Source organism: Hoplias malabaricus, chromosome X2, assembly GCF_029633855.1.
Source record: "Hoplias malabaricus isolate fHopMal1 chromosome X2, fHopMal1.hap1, whole genome shotgun sequence".
NCBI classification, from domain to species: Eukaryota; Metazoa; Chordata; class Actinopteri; order Characiformes; family Erythrinidae; genus Hoplias; species Hoplias malabaricus.
Window position 1 is genome coordinate 12,934,767 of NC_089819.1, and position 18,411 is coordinate 12,953,177.

The 18,411-nt window shown below is 38.3% G+C and overlaps 1 protein-coding gene across 1 annotated transcript in view; it reads right to left on the minus strand.

Moving 5' to 3' along the window:
• LOC136676320 (nitric oxide synthase 1-like) overlaps nt 1-18,411 on the minus strand; it is a 67,312-nt gene that overhangs the window by 12,719 nt on the left and 36,182 nt on the right. Inside the window, exons 11-22 of the mRNA XM_066653217.1 lie at nt 16,283-16,384; nt 15,785-15,979; nt 14,444-14,529; nt 10,861-11,005; nt 9,367-9,471; nt 9,024-9,082; nt 8,605-8,721; nt 7,937-8,111; nt 5,926-6,064; nt 4,827-4,905; nt 3,305-3,498; nt 769-938 (exon numbers count right to left, since the gene is read on the minus strand). Coding sequence (XP_066509314.1) covers nt 769-938; nt 3,305-3,498; nt 4,827-4,905; nt 5,926-6,064; nt 7,937-8,111; nt 8,605-8,721; nt 9,024-9,082; nt 9,367-9,471; nt 10,861-11,005; nt 14,444-14,529; nt 15,785-15,979; nt 16,283-16,384 — 1,566 coding nt within the window. The remainder of the gene's footprint in view (nt 1-768; nt 939-3,304; nt 3,499-4,826; nt 4,906-5,925; nt 6,065-7,936; nt 8,112-8,604; nt 8,722-9,023; nt 9,083-9,366; nt 9,472-10,860; nt 11,006-14,443; nt 14,530-15,784; nt 15,980-16,282; nt 16,385-18,411) is intronic.

An 18,411-nucleotide genomic window follows, 5' to 3' on the forward strand; every position in this document is an offset into this window, starting at 1 on the left:
TAATTTGAAAAGCAAAGCCAAAGTCACGAGCTGAGGAAGTGTTGGACAATAGATCTGAACGCATTACTGAGAGGAGTAAATCTGGCAACAACAAAAAACTCAAAAAAATAAAAAACAAAATGGCCCTCTTGCAGCGCATCTGAACATTCACCTCCACCATGAAGAGTCTGAGGACACTTGGCCATCCTTTGAGATTTTCAATAAACCAAACCAAATCTAATGTTAGCATCATGGACATATTTAGCTTTAACTCTCTGCTTCCAGTTCATCAAAGTGTCTTCCTTGTGGACACACCTTAGTTTTCTGAAATGCAGAAAATTTTACTCAATGGCCTCTTTCACACATACATGGTAAACCAGAAATATTCCAGACTTTACCCAAAGAAGCTGTATGTGTGAACGTGAACACCCACAGGCTTTATTCTCCTACCGGGAAAACTTGTTGCACTTCCTGCACAGGCACCACCCCATGCCTAAATCATGAGGAGCTTTTCCCACAGGGAGAATGGGTCTGACAGAGAATATCTCCAGCTGTGCACAACATCGTTGTGTGAAAGGACAACTCCGGGAAATCTCCAGACCTGATGTACCCCTCTAGAAGATATCAATCAATCAATCAATCAATCTATCAATCTATCTATCTATCTATCTATCTATCTATCTATCTATCTATCTATCTATCTATCTATCTATCTATCTATCTATCTATCTTCTCTCTTGGACAAGTCAAAAGGCCAGAGTGTCACTGGAAAACCTGTTTGTACTCTACCTTGCTGAGAACCTCCAGTTTCTTCCTTTGTTTCTCACTGGTGGCTAGAGGAGCAAACTGCTGCAGTAAGAGAGGACTGGGTGGAGTTGTGATGTCCAGGAAATTTTTAAAAGCCTGATAGATGGTGCAGGGAGGAATACGACTCTCGTCCGTCCAGTTACTGATCACACCTGAGAAGAAAGGATGTTATCACAGCTAAAGCACACTGTCCAAAAAATTATGATGCAATGAACTGATATGTGTACATCAATTCCCCATGAAGAACACCTACTACACCAACCCAGTTTTTGCCAAAGTCTACTGAAAAACAAATTTGGTTTAGTGTTTTAGACTTTGTTCATGTAGAAATGATACAAACATGAGTCAAGCCATGCTTTTCTTTGTTACCAATCATTCATCAGTTTTTGCGATTCCAAGAAAACCTATTCATTCATTATTAGTCACACCCATTCATGCTGAATTTACATGAAGTGTTTCAGCTTGGACTGCTTTCTGAATAACACAAAGCTACTTCAGAAGACTCACTTCACTTACGTATGTCAGTATATTAGGAACAGTAGCAAAACCAGCCTTTCTAATTTTACGGGATAAGGAGAGGTTGGGATGTTCTCATGGACAAATTAATTATGATCGCTCATAGTATATCAACTCACATGAGCTTCATAACTGGACTTCAGAAAAGTGAATGTTTCTACATTTATGTTAACTTTGTTAGCACCCCTGACCACACGTACAGGTTCGCTTTGTAGGTATACAATTACACACTGTAATCTGCTGTTCTGCATACTTTGTTGGTCCCTCTCGCCCTGCTCTGATACCACTGATGAAGGACTAGATGACCAACACAGACAGTGCTACTGCAGATCAGCTACTGTCTCTGGTTTAGCATCTCTAAGATTGACCAACAATGTTGATATGTCTGACAGAATGGATAGAGGTTGTTCAAAAACTCCAGCGGCACTGCTGTGTCTGACCCATTCATACTAGTTCGACTTACACTAACTCACCACCCCTACTACATCTGTGTCATTGCAGTGTTGAGAATGGCTCACCACCCAAGTAATACTTACAATGTGATGGTCCTGACCATTGAAGGAGAGGGTAAAAAGTGGTTAATAAAGTATGCAGAGCAACAAATGGACTACATTCTGAAATTGTAGAACTACACAGTGAATGTACGTTGTAAGTGGAGATGATAAATGCAGTGCTGCAGGGATAATTCACTCTCCCCCACACATCATCAAATGAATGAATAAAATTTTCAAAGATGTAATAATAAAGGACAAAATATTTAGTGTACAGATTAGTTACATTTTTTTTGTTTAACATATAACTGCAAGTCCAAATGGTCAGATTTTTAGACATTTTATCGTAACTGTTGCATAGTTTTAAAAATGAAAACTCTCATTTTATTCAACAAAAAACTACAAACCTAAAAATTAAGTAGTTTCCATCAAGGATAATGTGCTGTACAAGTGTCATCAAATTGTTCTGTCCTTGCCAATAATATGGTATTCAAAATGTGTATTAATTTGGTTTAAACAATTTAAAGATTTCAATGCTAGTGACCATGAATGTAGTTATTAATATATTTTTTAATTAAAATAATAATATTATGTAACAGGTGCCTATAAAGTGACAAGAGCAGGAGAATGTTTGAATTTTGAATTACAGTAATACGCTTTAAAACTTGTACACCTAATACATCAACCAAGGACTACAATAGTTTTGCAGCTAATAAGTTGTGTAAACAAAGAACTGCAATCACAACAAATACTAATCGCTGCATTTTATTGCACCTAGTATTTCGCATACTGCCAAATTTTTTTGAAACTGAGGCTTGTCTAACTCTTCATTTGAGGGCAGTGGAACCGACTGTAGCCTCGGGCTTTTCACTTTTTCAATCATTTGATCTCATGTTTACCCCAGTTCGCCTTTTTTATTTATAAGTCTAGACTGAGACATCCATTAAATAGACACAAGTGTGCCTTTGATCATCTGCCTCCAGACAACTACAAATAATGAGAGTCTGAAAAAAGGGGAAACAAAGATATTCTTTCTTAATTTTGTTCTGTCACATATAAATATGGTCACAGTGCCTGTTAAAGTTTGGACACATCTGCTCATTGGGTTTTTTTACCGTAATTTTACAGGAGAAGTAACGATATCAAAGATTAAAAAAAGCTTATAGATACGTACAGAAGCCAGAAAAAGTGTCCTAATCAAAAACACTTCAAAGTAGAGCCTGTTCAGGTATATATAGCCTGTATAGGTTCAAGCACTAAAGCTCTGAAACATAAGCTTTCTTTGTGCAAGTTTGTGAAGTTCATAGCATCACATCTTTAAATGTTATACAACTAGCGTCATTTTTAAAATGATCAAAGCATTGAATTTTTATGTATCAACAAGGCTTCACTTGTCTAAACAGTTGTTTGACACAAGGACTGACAAAACACAAAGTACTCTCTGATGACAATCAGAGTAGGTGTTTCTAAACCTTAGATAACTAATGTGTAAGTCTGTACTCTTTAATTACCCAGTGCTGTGTTTCTTTCCTCCAGGAACTCCACTCTTATAATTTGATTGACAGGAGGCGCGTCCTCTAGTTTGTCTATGAGAGCCGTAACCAGGTCCTCGTGGTTGCCGGGGAAAATGCCCAGGTGATCTCCAGGCAGGTATTTCAGACTCTCATGGTCATTGGCGTGGAGCTGGATGTATATGGTGGATCGGCTAAAGGAAGAATTCACACAATATAAAATGATTGTAGCCTGACCCTCAGAAAAGAAAGCAAAGCACTAAAAGTGGCTAGTGGAGTGCACTAGGAGAATACAAGCATTGGAGTAATGCCACATCCCTATTCAGCACTAAAATTTATGTGGTATGTGGAAAACAAAAATGATCATTTTTCTGATGATGCAGAACCGCCTCTTCTTTCTTTGAAGCTCTGAATGAATTTGGGAGCCACAAGTTGAAATCACTCATTTTAAATGCACCTTCCTTTGACCCTGAATAGGGGTGTGGTAGCATTAGAGGAATGCTTACAGAATGCAAATACTGAAATTGATAAATAGTGCTATTCTAATTGTGCCACGCCCCTCAGGGTCGAGCCAAGGTGCATTAAAATGGGTGACATCACTGTCTCCAAAGCAAAGTTAATTAATTCAGGGCTTAAAATAATGTACACAACCTATATTCTTCATCAAAACATGAGCTATTCTCTTGCCATTGTGTGTTTCTATCATTGGGAAATGTCTGGCTTATGTTATTAAATGCTTGAATATAATAAAGTATGTGTGACAGTCTGTCAGCAATTCATTGTCAGACATGGATTCACAAGACTAGATATCATCTCTGCAAGAGATTAAGATATGGTCCTCCACCGAGCAGAGCTATCTCTTTAAAACGGATTATTTCTGCTGTCGATATGAGGCTAATCACAGCTTCCACCAAACACACAGTGTGATTGGTTTAATTCGAAGTTTCCTAACTCTGCTCCGGGCATGCAAGGGGCTGAAGAGTTTCGATCCAAAATGGCTCCAGTACACCTGTTCGTAACACTCAGATGCTCCTGAAGAGCTCTTATTAGCTGGATTAGATTAGATAAAGGCTAAAGCATGGTTGGGTAGCCCTGCTTTAAGGTATTAAAGTAACGCGTGGCTGATTTCAGATTAGCTCTGCACTCCTGAAGAGATCTGCCAAGAGATATTGTACAGATCACAGTCAACAGGAGGTGAGCACTGAAGCTGAGAATAATCAAGAAACAGACAGTCTGGCCTCTCTGACTGGCTTTAGCTTCCACAGCAAAACTTTTAGTTGTTTGAAACTTAGTCTTGTGCCATTTTCTGTACACATCTGGTCAAATTATGTGATTTGTTGATTTTATAAATGAAAATAAGTTGAGACCCTCTACAGAGAATTACCTATTGCTGACACTGGCATTTATGTTACGCTACACAAACATACAGTGTATCTGACCATGTCTGTGTATAAAGCGTGACTGTTTTTTAGTGTTTATGGCATGTTAATGCAATTGAAAGTTTCTTAATGAGATTACTCACTTTGACTTGACACTTTGAAGGTTCTGTCTCATTAGGACTTTCGCTCCGCTCACCTTCTTCTTGTGGATGTTGTAGAGAGCTGAGGAAAGGAAAGAAGCATCAGTCAATAGCGAAACAGACAATCTCACGGCCACTTCATTGAAAAATTGAAAGTGACAGGCCTGCATTCTTGATGCTGCCCTGAGTTGAAAAAGAGGGTTATAAACATGCTGGCCTCTGCAAATTGTCCACAGCTGTGTTGAACAAGCCAAAATATGTTTTTTCAGTTTCACAAAAACATGGTATATTCTGTTATTTATAAAAAATATATATAAAATTGTTAAATCTAATCAATGTATCAAATAAAGCACTTTATTCAATTATGAAGAAAAAACATTACCTTATTATTCAAACACTTTCTACACAGGTCCATTTTGTTCTAAATATTTATTTAGAGAAAGTGTCTTGCACCATTGGTAGAGGTTTTGCTTTGTTTCAGGTATGAATTCATGACAAACAAAATGATATAAAAACAAAATATAACACTTTCTGTAGATGAAATATGTGATCTACTAAATTAAAACAACTTTAAAATTGTGGGAATTTTATGAGATAATACAGTCTAAATGTTTTTATACTTAAAAATTGCTTTAAATGCTTATTTGTTTTTCTGGAGGAACTGTTATAGATGCATGACACTGAGCATGGTAATTTTAAGCTCATGTGCAGCTGCTCCAGGGCATCCTATTATATTTCAAGTTTTTCTATGGATATCTTTTTTGATATATTGTAGCATTAGGTTGGTTGGTGAGTGCGTATGTGTGTTTGTACACAGACTAAATATGGGCATGTAAAAAAATGAGCACAAAACATCTAGAAATAGGTTGAATGACCTTGAACTAAACTCATAAAAAACAACAATCTCATAATGAGAAAGACTAGTTGAACTGACCCAGTTTAAGACAAGTTTTGTGATATTGTGTGTGCAGTAAACAACACTGTGTACACACTAACCATGAGAGAATATAGATTACAGACTTATGTAGGCTTATGTAGATGGTAATATAATATGAGGATGAATCACTGTGTAAATGGCCTTGTTCCTGCGGCCATACTGTACCTTGTGTTAGCGTCGGAGCCTCAGCTGTGTACGTCATGCGGAACTTGCTCTTCTTCCAGCTGCGATCGTTGCTAATCAGTGAATCGTTTGCCTTCTCAATGTTCACGTCGTCACCGACACAGAACACGTCACACGCAGCCTGAAAAATCCAACACAATATCATTGTTTAGTGTCTATATTCTCTGATACATTCCAAGAACTCATTTACATTTCTACAAAGCTTTTACCAAATATATTCAAGTAAAACCCATTATGTATACACTTACACCCACTCAGTACCATCATCTGTTAAGAAACCCAACCCCAATCCCATAGTGATACTCACTCGATTGTTTGTGAAAAGCAAAAGGTTCAATGAACGTCTAAGGCTTAATCTCTAAGATGTCATTTCAAAACCTTCAAAATGGGTTCATATTTATTATTTCATATCATATTTATTTATATTATGATGTTTGAAAATACATGCTTGAAGCATGACCCTTGTATACCTTTTGAGAAGAGAAAAGTGCTTTGAAGTAAATTTCTTTAGTTAGATTTAGGGAAGACTAACTGATATGTAAATGTGCATCCTGTTTGGGACAGGCCAACTTGACCTGACACTCTTCAAGGGAGGAGTGAGTGAGTGAGCAGATGGTAATAGAATAAATGTATGGTCTAGTTAATGAAATGAGCTGAAGGAATAATATTGGGAACATCTGAGACTTGGGGTAATCTCAGACATGATGTAAGGTAACAGGAAAAATGTATGTGACAAATGCCCTATATATACTGCTGTAAAAGTCTAAATAAACTAGAGATTGGAGTGAATGCTTGACTCTGTCTTTGCTCCTTGTTGGAACTCAGTCTTCCTCACTGGTGACACTTAGACAGTTGCATTAACATCCTCTAGTACAAAGTCCAAGTAAAGTCAGAATGAGCACGTGTGAATAGAGCCAGGAATGTTCCGTAGAATCCCGCTGTATCTACTGCACACACTCCATAGGCGCTGCCTCATGTCTAAAGTTTGTGGAACATTTCCAACAGCAAGTACAAGTCTGACACAGAAACTTTCCTGCTGTGCGCTGCATGTGTTAAAAGAAAACTCAGGAATCTCTGGACCTGATTCTCCAGAGTTTTTCCAAAGCTCATACAAACTACTGTGCAAAAGTCAGACACAACTTTTTGGTTGTTTAATTTCTTACAGCAATTAATTAAAATGCTTTCATATTTTCAGGAAATGTTCTTAGGAAATAAGCAAAATAAAATAAAAGATATATAAATACAGAACTCCTTAAAACCACACAAGACATGGTAGACACCAGAACATCACCATCAGCTAAAATATACTTAAAGCTAAAGGAGAAAAAACAAGCTTCACTCTCACTTCAGATCTGAAATTATCCACGTTTTGTCCATCCTTCCACAGTCAGTTTAAAATGATTGCACCTACTTACTGAACATTGCACAATCAGGCTATGTTTGTGGTTGATGTGCTTGACCTATATGTATCAGCACGTTCTCTTTGAGTAATGAAACTTTCCCTCTGTTCCACATTCACGCTTAAAGTCTCACTGAGATTGAGACTGTCCTAAACTGTGGAACATATTGCCCCTTTTTTACGATTGAAGACTCTAGCAAGCATTTGGATAATGGGCCAGGCAGCAACTTGTGTCTGTGAAAGGTGCTGTATAAATACATTTTATTTACACACATATTTATGATAAGAACCAAATGCAACCAGTTTCTAAGATTGAACTTTGGACAAGTATCATTGCAGATTTCTTTGAGTGATGGAAAGTCAGTCTCATGAAAAGACTGGAAGTTGTAATAAAGGTAATAAATGAACCTAAGACTCTTGTGTCATTTGTCTCTTGCACTTATTGGCCATTTGCATTAGATATGTAGTAAATGAAGCATGCCCTCTGACTTTTAAACCGTATAGTTGTATAACACACACACACACACACACACACACACACACACACATATATTTGCATGAATTATAATGGCATATCCCCAAGTACGTAGGCACCTTGAAAACTTTCTTGGCCCAGGTTCTGAAGGACTCCTCTTGGCCGCAGAGTTCATCTCCCTCTCCCATCCGGAGGATTCGTTCGCCCCCCAGCTCCTCGAACAGTGTGTCCACTGCGTGGGCAAATGCACAGAAGTGTGGGTAGGCCCGCGAGCCAAGGCCAAACACTGAGAACCTAGCACACAGGGAGAAAGGGTTAGTCTCTCACACACACATCGACTCAAGTGTGGGTAGGCCCTGCACCCCAAGGCCAATAGCACACTGCACACTGAAGAGAGCTCTACATATAAACACAGTCTGAGGATTTCCAAAGCAACAGAAAATATTAAATGTGTGTGCACACACACACAAACACAGACACACACACACACAAAACACACAAACATACTGGGTAGGTGTTTCAACAAGCCAAGAACAAAAACCTAACAACAAAAACAAGACATATATAGACAAACAAATATAGACCTAACAACAAAAACAAGGACAAAGACGACATATATAGAATAAGCTTAATCCTAACCTTAACCTTAATCTTATCCTCAGTAATAAACAGGGAACTGTTCTTGTCCTGTTGGTTAACCTTGTTTTTTTCTCCTGGTTTTCTCTGTATTTACTTATGTTTGTTTATTTGTTCTTACATATATTTCTCAGATTTAATCTGATTTTACCTGACATTAGCAAGGGGTCCGGTGCTCTCAAAGTTGGCTTTCGACTCGGGCTCATCGCTGGAGGATTTACGAGTGTCAGAGTAAGAGGAGACACTGTTGAACCGCACCTTGTAGCTCCTTTAAAAAAGATCAAGAAACCATTACTGACAGAAAATCGTTTTAAGTGTGACTTACATGTAAGATTGTGTAGCTCAATAATGACACAACACTTGCAATCTGCACAATTTAGTGTGTGTGGGGGGAGGGGTGTGTGTGTGTTTGTGTGTGTGTGTGTGAGAGAGAGAGAGAGAGAGAGAGAGAGAGAGAGAGAGAGAGAGAGAGAGGACTTGAATTGATTATGGAAAAGCAGATAGGTGGAAGAAGAATGGAGAAAGACCAATGAATTGCTTGTCTACACACACACAGACACACAATCTCACTTTCTGTCTTCTGCGCTGGTGGTAGGGTGCCTCATCTCCATCAGTGCGCCACCAAATTTCTAGAGAGAGGGAGGGAGAGAGAGAGGGAGAGAGAGAGAGAGAGAGAAAGAGAGAGAGAGAGAGAGAGAGAGAGAGAGAGAGAGAGAGATTGGTAGATTGGTGGGGGGTAGTACAAATTATCATCCTCTCATCTTACACATATTTGAAGTCATATCAAAAACATCTTCAAAGCAAGGTTCAAGTGTGACTCCCAGTGATCATAAAAGTAGAAATATAGGAGAATATGTGGTGAATAAATCAATGATAAAAACAGGATGGCAGCGAAAATAGCAGCACAACACACCTCTCCATTTTCAGGTGGGTCTCCGTTTCCAAATGTACTTGTGACCACCAGCACTAGTGTCTCGTGCTCTAGGTCCACCACATCATACTCTTCCATTGACATCACCTACGGAAAGGCACCATTATGTACACATTAATAATACAGGGGTCCCTCAATAAGTGGGCCTCACATCTGTGAGATGGGATCCTTAAAAAGGTCCTTGGCTTAACTCAGAAATCATAAAGCAATTCCATTTCATACCCTGACACCCTTCTGAGTGGAACACAATGTCAGGGGGCCCTCAGAGCTACCTGAAGGTTTACTCTTGAAATGATACCATTGATTAATAGAACCCATATATTGTTTTGATGTAATCAAAAACAGAAGACAATGGCATGACATTTTAAGGCTCATGACATTTGTTTGATTTTATAAGCCAAAATGATCCATTCTCCAACCTCTATTTTCCCCCAGAATGACACAGGCTTTCCTGCTCCTGTGCCTTTCAAATAGACACCTGTATATGAACATTTTCCTCATGGTGCCATTTTAAAAAGGGCACTCTAAGATAAAACAGCCTTTATAACTTCAGTGTGAGTGGGTGCAGTAACCTGCTTTGGGCAGAATAAAAATATGAATATGTAAATGTTACTGTACTGTTATCCATATATGGATTATGCTGAGAATGCTGATAATGACATGGGCCCTTTAATATGACCAGGGAACACGAACCTAGAATTACAAAAAGGGCAAATAACACCTGAGATAATAGCAGTATGGGGAAAAGTGGAGATAATTCCTGAACCTCTGAGCTGTGTCAGGCTCAGTAATGGACTTCCTACAAAGTGCTAATACACAATTAACAGAGATGATGTGGCTGTGTGTGTGTGTGTGTGTGTGAAGTAAAGAATGTGGGGACAAGACAAAGGGAGAGGGAGACTTAGAAGAGAGGGAGGAACTGAGGAGATTGAGGGGAGAGAGAGTGAGAGAGTGATATAGAGCAGTATCAGAGTCATCTGCATCTCCATCACGAAAGAGTAGCAAGATCACAGCAGCATGATTGATTATTTTTTCTCATGAAAAATAAATGCTGTCCTGGAGCAGAAGTTGAATTTTCCTGTTTTGATGCTTTTATTATTTTTTTTTTTTTCCCAAAACCTCACACAGCTTGAGGTGGTGTGTGATCTTATCTTAAACCATAACTAAATGCTTTGCTTGGCTGAGTAGATTCCCTTGTCTCTGGGTGATTTACCACACAGGTCGAAGAGAGATTGTGGGGGAAAAACACATTTGTGGTGTCCAAGCTATCGTACGCTGAAAAAAACTTGATATTAAACAAAAACCCTCAAAACAAAAAAGGTGCTGGATGTTCAGTGTCCACACAGGCCACAAATACATGAATCCTAGGGCTTTTATAGAAGTCCTGTTCTTTTGTTTAGCGTTAGTCAGAATTAGAAAACAGTCTGAATATAAGCGGCACAAAAACAGATCTTGATGACTCATGGTGAATCTTACCTTGGCATCAAATGCATGCTTGAAGATCTCACACAGGGTCTTTGCATAGTCCTGAGATTTGCCCGTTTCCGTGGCGAACAGGATGGTGGCCTTCACCCTCTTGGCCATGGCCTGACCCATTAACTTGGCTGAAAACTTTACAGCTCTAGACAAAAAGGATGAAAAAAAACTCTCTAGGTCAGCTCCAATGTCCTTTTATTGAGATGCAAACACACATAAAGCAAAACACAGATAAAACCACTGGGACTTAAATATCCCTGAGGATAACCTCCTAAACATAAATCTAAAAATAAACCTGTGGCCTGTGAAGGCACACTGATGATACACAATGGAAATTAGAAGGCCCCTTTAGCATCTTACAGAGGTGATTTAGTGTTCGAAGCCCTTGCTCGGTTAAAATTTACCCTGCAGCACTAACCTTTAATTTTTAAATAATGAAATACCATAAACATTTCAGCATTTCTGTAGAATTAAATGGCTAAGATGGAAACAAAGTAATTCTGAGTAAATTCATCTGAATTTTCTGGAAATAGAAACCAGAGCTACCTCACAGATATAATTACAAGAAATGGTTTTAAATACCAGACATGGAATTAGACCCAATTTCCTGAGGTGTTTGGCACTGTAAATGTTGTTGTACCCCACTAAAATCACAGTGGAAAAACATTAATAAGAAAGCAATAATGCTCCATTGTTGAGCAGAACAGGTCACTCAACATTATTTACCTATAACCATACATTTCCCAAAATACACCAGCATCATTCCATAAGCTTGAGCAAGTCAGCTTTGTTTGTTTTTTCACATACAATAATTAATAGACGCAAATGTTGTAGCAAGCAATTTTTAACCATATAATCTACCAAAAGTACATAATAGACCACCAAATCAAAGGCATTCTTTAAATTAGCTAAAGTCTGACATCCCAAGCCGACAGAAAATAAGGTTTAGTTCATGTAGCACCACCTAAAATAACTTATAATAAGAATGTAAATAAATGACTTTGTGCCTTCCATGCTAAACAATGTAATATTAAATTAGTAGATAAGATACATCAGTATGTTTCTTTTAAGGAGCCATTTCACCTTAAACCACGCAGAATGAAACCACTCAAAACACCACTTCAACTGGACTGTGTTCCCTCACTCCAGAGATCACAGTTCCACAGCTGCTATATAGTTTAATCCTATACCCCTCTAGTAGTCACATGGCATTATGCTTGGTGACCTTAAGCTCCTGTGATTTCCCATAATCTCTACAATGCTAATATCGCTGATATTTTTAGCATCAGCACTTTTGCAAATAAATAAATTCAAAGCTTTCAGCTGCTGGAAATGACTTCCCTGAAAGGGCTTTTTTATTATTTTCTTTTCTTTTAGATAATCATTAATTAATTGTTTTGTTATTGTTTTTTTTTTTTTTGGTGGAGTGCAGACAGGAAAATGCAGAGAAGCTGCTTCGCAAGCACTGGCAGGAACAATGGCATCAGAAGTTACAGCCTGGCACTCATTTAACCAAGGCACAATGGAGCAAAGTTAAGTTTTTTTGTGCAAAATGCTACATAACACATTGCTGTCAACAGCAAAACTGACAGAAACTCCTCTTTCCCTCAGTTCTGAGCAGCTTCCTCATTCTCATTCTCCACCAACTGCCTCTCAACAGGATCCCCCTGATACAACAGCGCTGAATCTGCAGAGAGCAGCTCCTAACATCCTGCAGGTAATTACTGTGGCTTATGAAAGAGGCAGAAGATTAAAAAAGGATCCAAACAAAGTTCTGATTAGACCCTTGAAAATGATTGAGTGCGCTACACTGCTGAGGAGCTCCATATCCCACCTTACACACTGCCTGCACAATGTAAAAACATATAAACAATTAAGAAAACACTACCACTGGCTTTACATACACAGAGTCTTTAAAGCCAGTGGTGGTGATTTCCTTCCCATAACTATTTAAATTTTTATTAACCATCATTTTATGTGTGTTTATTAAATGTTCCTGTTTTCAGTGAAATCTGTACACAAAATATATCTGTTTAATGCTAACCATAGATACAACAATTAACCATAACATTAAAACCACCTGCCTAATATTGTGCAAGTCCCCCTAGTGCCACCAAATCAGATGACAGTCCTCATGACATAGACTGCACACATTGTGAGGTTGGGCCTCCATGGATTTGTTTTTAGCCACATAATATCCACACAAATGCCATTATCAAAGATTTCTAGCAGAACACTGGTCAAAAATTGGAGGCTGAGATTAAGAGAATTTTATTCATTTCACTTATCGGTGTTTGTAACCTTGTGGCTGATCAGAGGTTTTAACCACAAATCATAAGATAAAATGTCTTCTATAAAGGCCTAGTCAGCCTAGTAAATTGTATTATTATTATTATTATTCATTCATTCATTCATTATCTGTAACCGCTTATCCAATTCAGGGTTGCAGTGGGTCCAGAGCCTACCTGGAATCATTGGGCCCAAGGTGGGGAATACACCCTGGAGGGGGCACCAGTCCTGACACACACATTCACCCACACTCACACCTACGGACACTTTGGAGTCACCAATCCACCTACCAACATGTGTTTTTGGACTGTGGGAGGAAACCGGAGCACCCGGAGGAAACTCCTCACAGGCAGTCACCCGGAGCGGGAATCGAACCCACAACCTCCAGGTCCCTGGAGCTGTGTGACTGCAACACTACCTGCTGCTCCACCGTGCCGCCCATTATTATTATTATTATTATTATTATTATTATTATTATTAGTAGTAGTAGTAGTAGTAGTAGTAGTAGTAGTAGTAGTAGTAATTTATTTATATTTTATTATTTTTTTTATTTCTATTATTTCATTATAATCGTTATATTATTATTTCGTTTATTAATATTATTTTTTAATGGAAGCATCTAGAGGCAACAAAATATCAGCCAAAAAGCAGTAGACCAAAACTATTTGACACTGTATATTTAATACTTTAACATGTGGGTATTTTACTAAAGTGAACATTTTGAATTTTTCTGGCTGCAGTGGTAAAATTGTTCTCTTAATATTTCATTTTAATTATCTCTATAATTACGGCGAAGAGAGCATTCCGACATTTACAACTAATCATCTAACTTATTTGAACAAAACATAAATGAACAGTTTCAAAGAGTAGGAACTAACCATAAAAAAAACAAACCTTTACTACAAGAGATAGAAGAATTAAATCAGTCATAAACTAGGCTCCATACATTCACGAGAGGGTTGTAGAGTTTTGTTAGAATTCTGGTAAGTCTAAAATGTTGGCCAAAGCTCCTAAATACTAAATCAGAACACAGGCAGCAACATAACGTACTAGAGTTCTCTAGAAAACACCAAATTGCAGTGGTACAAACATAAAGAGCTGTTCTAAAAAGCCCTGCCAATTGTAATCATGCTGGAATTGGGCGATCAAGGCTGTGGAGCATTGGGTAATTAGGACAGCGGTCAAAAGCCTTGTGACCCCACTGTAGAAAGACTTGAAAGCTTTTTTATTATAGCGTTTATCAAATGAAACTTAGGAAACCCATATAATCCAAGAGCTTTCCCCACACACTCACTTGGCCAGCTTCTTAAAGCCAATGGCTCTTTTCTTGGTGGGTGTTCCGTTCACTCCTTTCCACACATGAGTGTTCCAGGGATCAGGCTAGGGAGACAGACAGAGAGGTGGAGGGAGGGTGTGTGTGTGTGTTTGTGTGTGTGTGTGTGTGTGTGTGTGAGAGAGAGAGAGAGAGAGAGAGAGAGAGAGAGAGAGAGAGAGAGAGAGAGAGAGAGAGAGTAAAATACAGTACTACTGATTACATTTTCATTCTATTTTCTGTACAAAAGAAGTATTAATTATAATAATTAATCATCGCTGAATATCTCTAAAGAGAGAAACATTAGGCTCAGCCTCAGCAACACAATCACAGAAATATTTTCATCTGTAAATGTTAAAATGCCATGGCAAAAAGCACTCTTTGAAAACCTTTCAGATGCAAAACATTCATTATTCTCTAGCGGTAATTTATGAATATAATGTACAAATTGAATGCATTTATGATGATGGAACAAAGACAGGAACTGTAGAATCATGTCACAATAATGTCAGTAATAATAAAAAACATGGTATAAGAGAAGAACATAAACATGGCACTGGTTTGCAAAGAGGAATGAAAAAAAGAAAAAGAAAATCCTAAAACAATGACAGTAACAAACAAACAATCATCCCCTCCACAATGCCACCTGATTCATTTCTCTTCAGTGGCCTTTGTTATTGCTGAAACAAAATTGAAGTCAAAAAGGAACACTCAACAGATGTCACAACAAAGCAGTAGGTATCAGAACAGTAAGAAGAATAGGAGAAAGACTAAAAAGCCCCTTTTAATTTAAATTAAAGTGAGGATATGTTATTCCAAGCAATGAATCATTTGTATCCGTCCATTCATTATGAGATGTTCACACAATGAACAGCAGCTGCTGCTTTTAAGTGGGGGACATTCAGACAATGTCCTCTGAAATGTGAGGTGCCATGTGTATTGTTGAAGAAAAAGCAGTATGCAATGTGTTTAAATTTAAGGATGAAAGGAGCAGTAGAAATCCAAAAGTACTTGGGAAAAAGTCCATAACTTCCACAGAGATACCCGTTTTTCATTTTCCTGAAAGGTTTCCCTTTTCCAGACATAAGCTAAGATATGTAGTAGATATGTGTAGAATGCCTGATGATTAGTTTATCTAGTTCAAAATTATTTAAAACAAATAAAACTGCTGCATTTAGGGTGGAAGAGAAGAATTATGAAAGTTTTAATTGTGTATATTGCTACACAGACAACAAAATGAGAAGTGTGTCTAAAAGTCCAGCTACGAGTGGAATCATCCTTTACCTCCCTCACTTTAGCATCTGTAATTAAAGCACTGTTTACCTGGTACTCGAAAGAGGGTGTGAGTCGGTAGTTGAGCATTTCCTGGTGGAAGACGGGTGTGATACTGCCGGACATAGGAGGAACAATCCACACCCAGTCACCCGGGCAACCGCCTCTCACCCGGAACTCATTCTCCATGTGCTTCATAAAGGACTCCGTAGCTGAGTGGTGGTCCACGATGGTCACCTTGGATATCTACAGACAAACACAAGAGCAGTCTACATTAAGATTCCTAAAAAGTCCCAGTATGTTGTGGATATTTTTAGACACACATTTATGATTAGTTCTGCAAACACAGCATGTCTGTTTGTATGTGTATGTAGAACAATAGATATTTCATTATGCTTTGTGTTTGTTTTACTATGCAAACTACACAATTTAAGATTAAGAATCAGGTCCAAAGACTTATTGAGTGACTCTCCACTATGTTATCACATTTGAAACTGTAGTAAAAATGTACACTTTCGAATTTAAACAGTCCTCGTTTCCCATCCTCACCTGGTAACTGTGGAGAACAGCGATGTTGATCTCCACCAGTGCCTGGTCTTTCCACAGTGAGGATGTCTTCCGGGTGTCCAGCCCCATCATGGTGGCTACTTCCTGTTGTGTTAGATTAGAATTATTTGGATCAGATTCAGTTAGATCAGACATATTACCACATCAAACATTTACAGAATATGAAATGTGAGTAACTGTGAAGAGAATTTTTAAATGCATGCTTCTTTAACCTATGTGAGTGCTCATTGAATCACTAGTGTTTAATAGTAATCACTGAAAATTAGTAAAAGTCTTTGTTTTATATGAAGGTGAGCTGTTTTATGAAATATATGTTGCTTTATTCGGTTGTCTCAAAGTGTTTAACTAACTGAGCCTTTTGTAGAAAAGGAATGTGATGGGAGGATATGGGAGTGAAGCTTGAAAGAGTTATACTTCTGCATCCAAGGTATCAAGGACATTATAATTTTTTGTTTGTTTGTTTCAACAAGCATGAGATGTAACTCATTCCTAGAACTTTGTTTCTGTATGAAACTGCTTTCTCTTTATATATATTTCTCTCTCTCTCTCTCTCTCTCTTTATATATATATATATATATGTTAGTGACTACAATCTGAAGAGTTCATGGGCCCCAACATTTTTCTCTTTTGAAACATGTGTCTCCAGGGTTCTACTTTCACCATGAAAATTTTGGAGTTAATACTTCCTACTGTTCTGAAGTTACTCAAGCTGGAGTAGACAGTGAGCAGGTGGCCTTTCAAAGTGTCCCTTTGGAGTCTCCAAAGACTCCAAGCTCTCCATAAAGGAAATGATTAGTTTTACTGCAGAAATACAGTGTATATATCGTTTCCACCCAATGCCAACATCTTTTTCTTTACTTTCCTTGAGGAACTACTTTTACGAACCCCTCCAAGTGGCCTTTTACCTTAGCCAAACATTTAAAACTTTTGTTTTTCTTTATTTTAAGGTGATGTATCTAGTTTAATTATTTTGTTTACACTTGTTTCGAACTCAGGACATTGTCCCTTTAAATGCAAGACGTGTTGGAAGGTGGGAGCTTCACCCTGATTGGCTGTAAAGCGAAGTAACTGCCCACACACCCCCCTCCTGTGTTTAAATGGATTCAGTGGGGGAGAAGACAGCTAGTGAAAGAAATCTACTCTTTGCTTATTGTCTTAATTATTGTTCGCTGAGCTTGTAGCTGCCAAAAGAATAACCGTTTGAGTCGTCTCTCGCTGTGGCTGGGTCTGTTAGTCGCTGAAAAGTAATGCGTTTTGCTAAATCATGGGTCTGTGTTTGTCTCTTCTCCTTGGATGCGCCGCCATAACTCGGCCCTTGATTGGTCTACAGTCCAATGTCAGGGCGGAGCATGGTGGTTTCTTAAGGTGGATTTTTTTTAGAATACCGCCTTCAAATATATTAGCTGTCTTTTCAACATTTTAACATTTATTTACAGCGGTCATTTTGAAATGTGGACGTCTCAATACAATTGTAGGTTTCTTAAGGTGCAATAGTTTTTAAAGGTGGAATTCAAAATGTATCGTTTTCCATTCACGGCCTACGGAGCACCATAGAGTCCAATGTAAACTGCCTGTGAGGGAGTGCTCTCTTAACATCCCACTACCAACAGCTTAGCAGTCAACTCCTTCACCATAGCGTTGCCTAGGTACCCAGGCGTTTACCGTATCCACGGCCTTGCTTTAAGCGGGAAAGATGCGGATTGGGGGATCGGGGGACGGGGGTTTCAGCGGCGCAACATCTCGCATTTCCCCCTGGACACAATCCTCTTGACATAAACATGAAGATTGCTAACGAACGTTTTGTTTTGAAGGGGACAACCTAAGGTAACCACTGGTATGTTTTGTGTGTGAGTCGTTTCTGTGCTTATCAGGCTTCGTGACGCAGCGGTTTTCTTTTTTGTGAGGAAGATAGCTGTTTGGAATAACTTTTTCTTCTGGTTTTAATTGATTAGCCATTAATTTTAGAGAATAATATGTACATTTTGACTCACATGTTGCTCCCAGAATTTTGATTATTTATACTGTCATTAATAAATAACAAATTTTCTAAGGTATATTTAGAAAGAAATGCATATTATTCAAGTGAGGTAATAAGGTGACTGTAATACGGC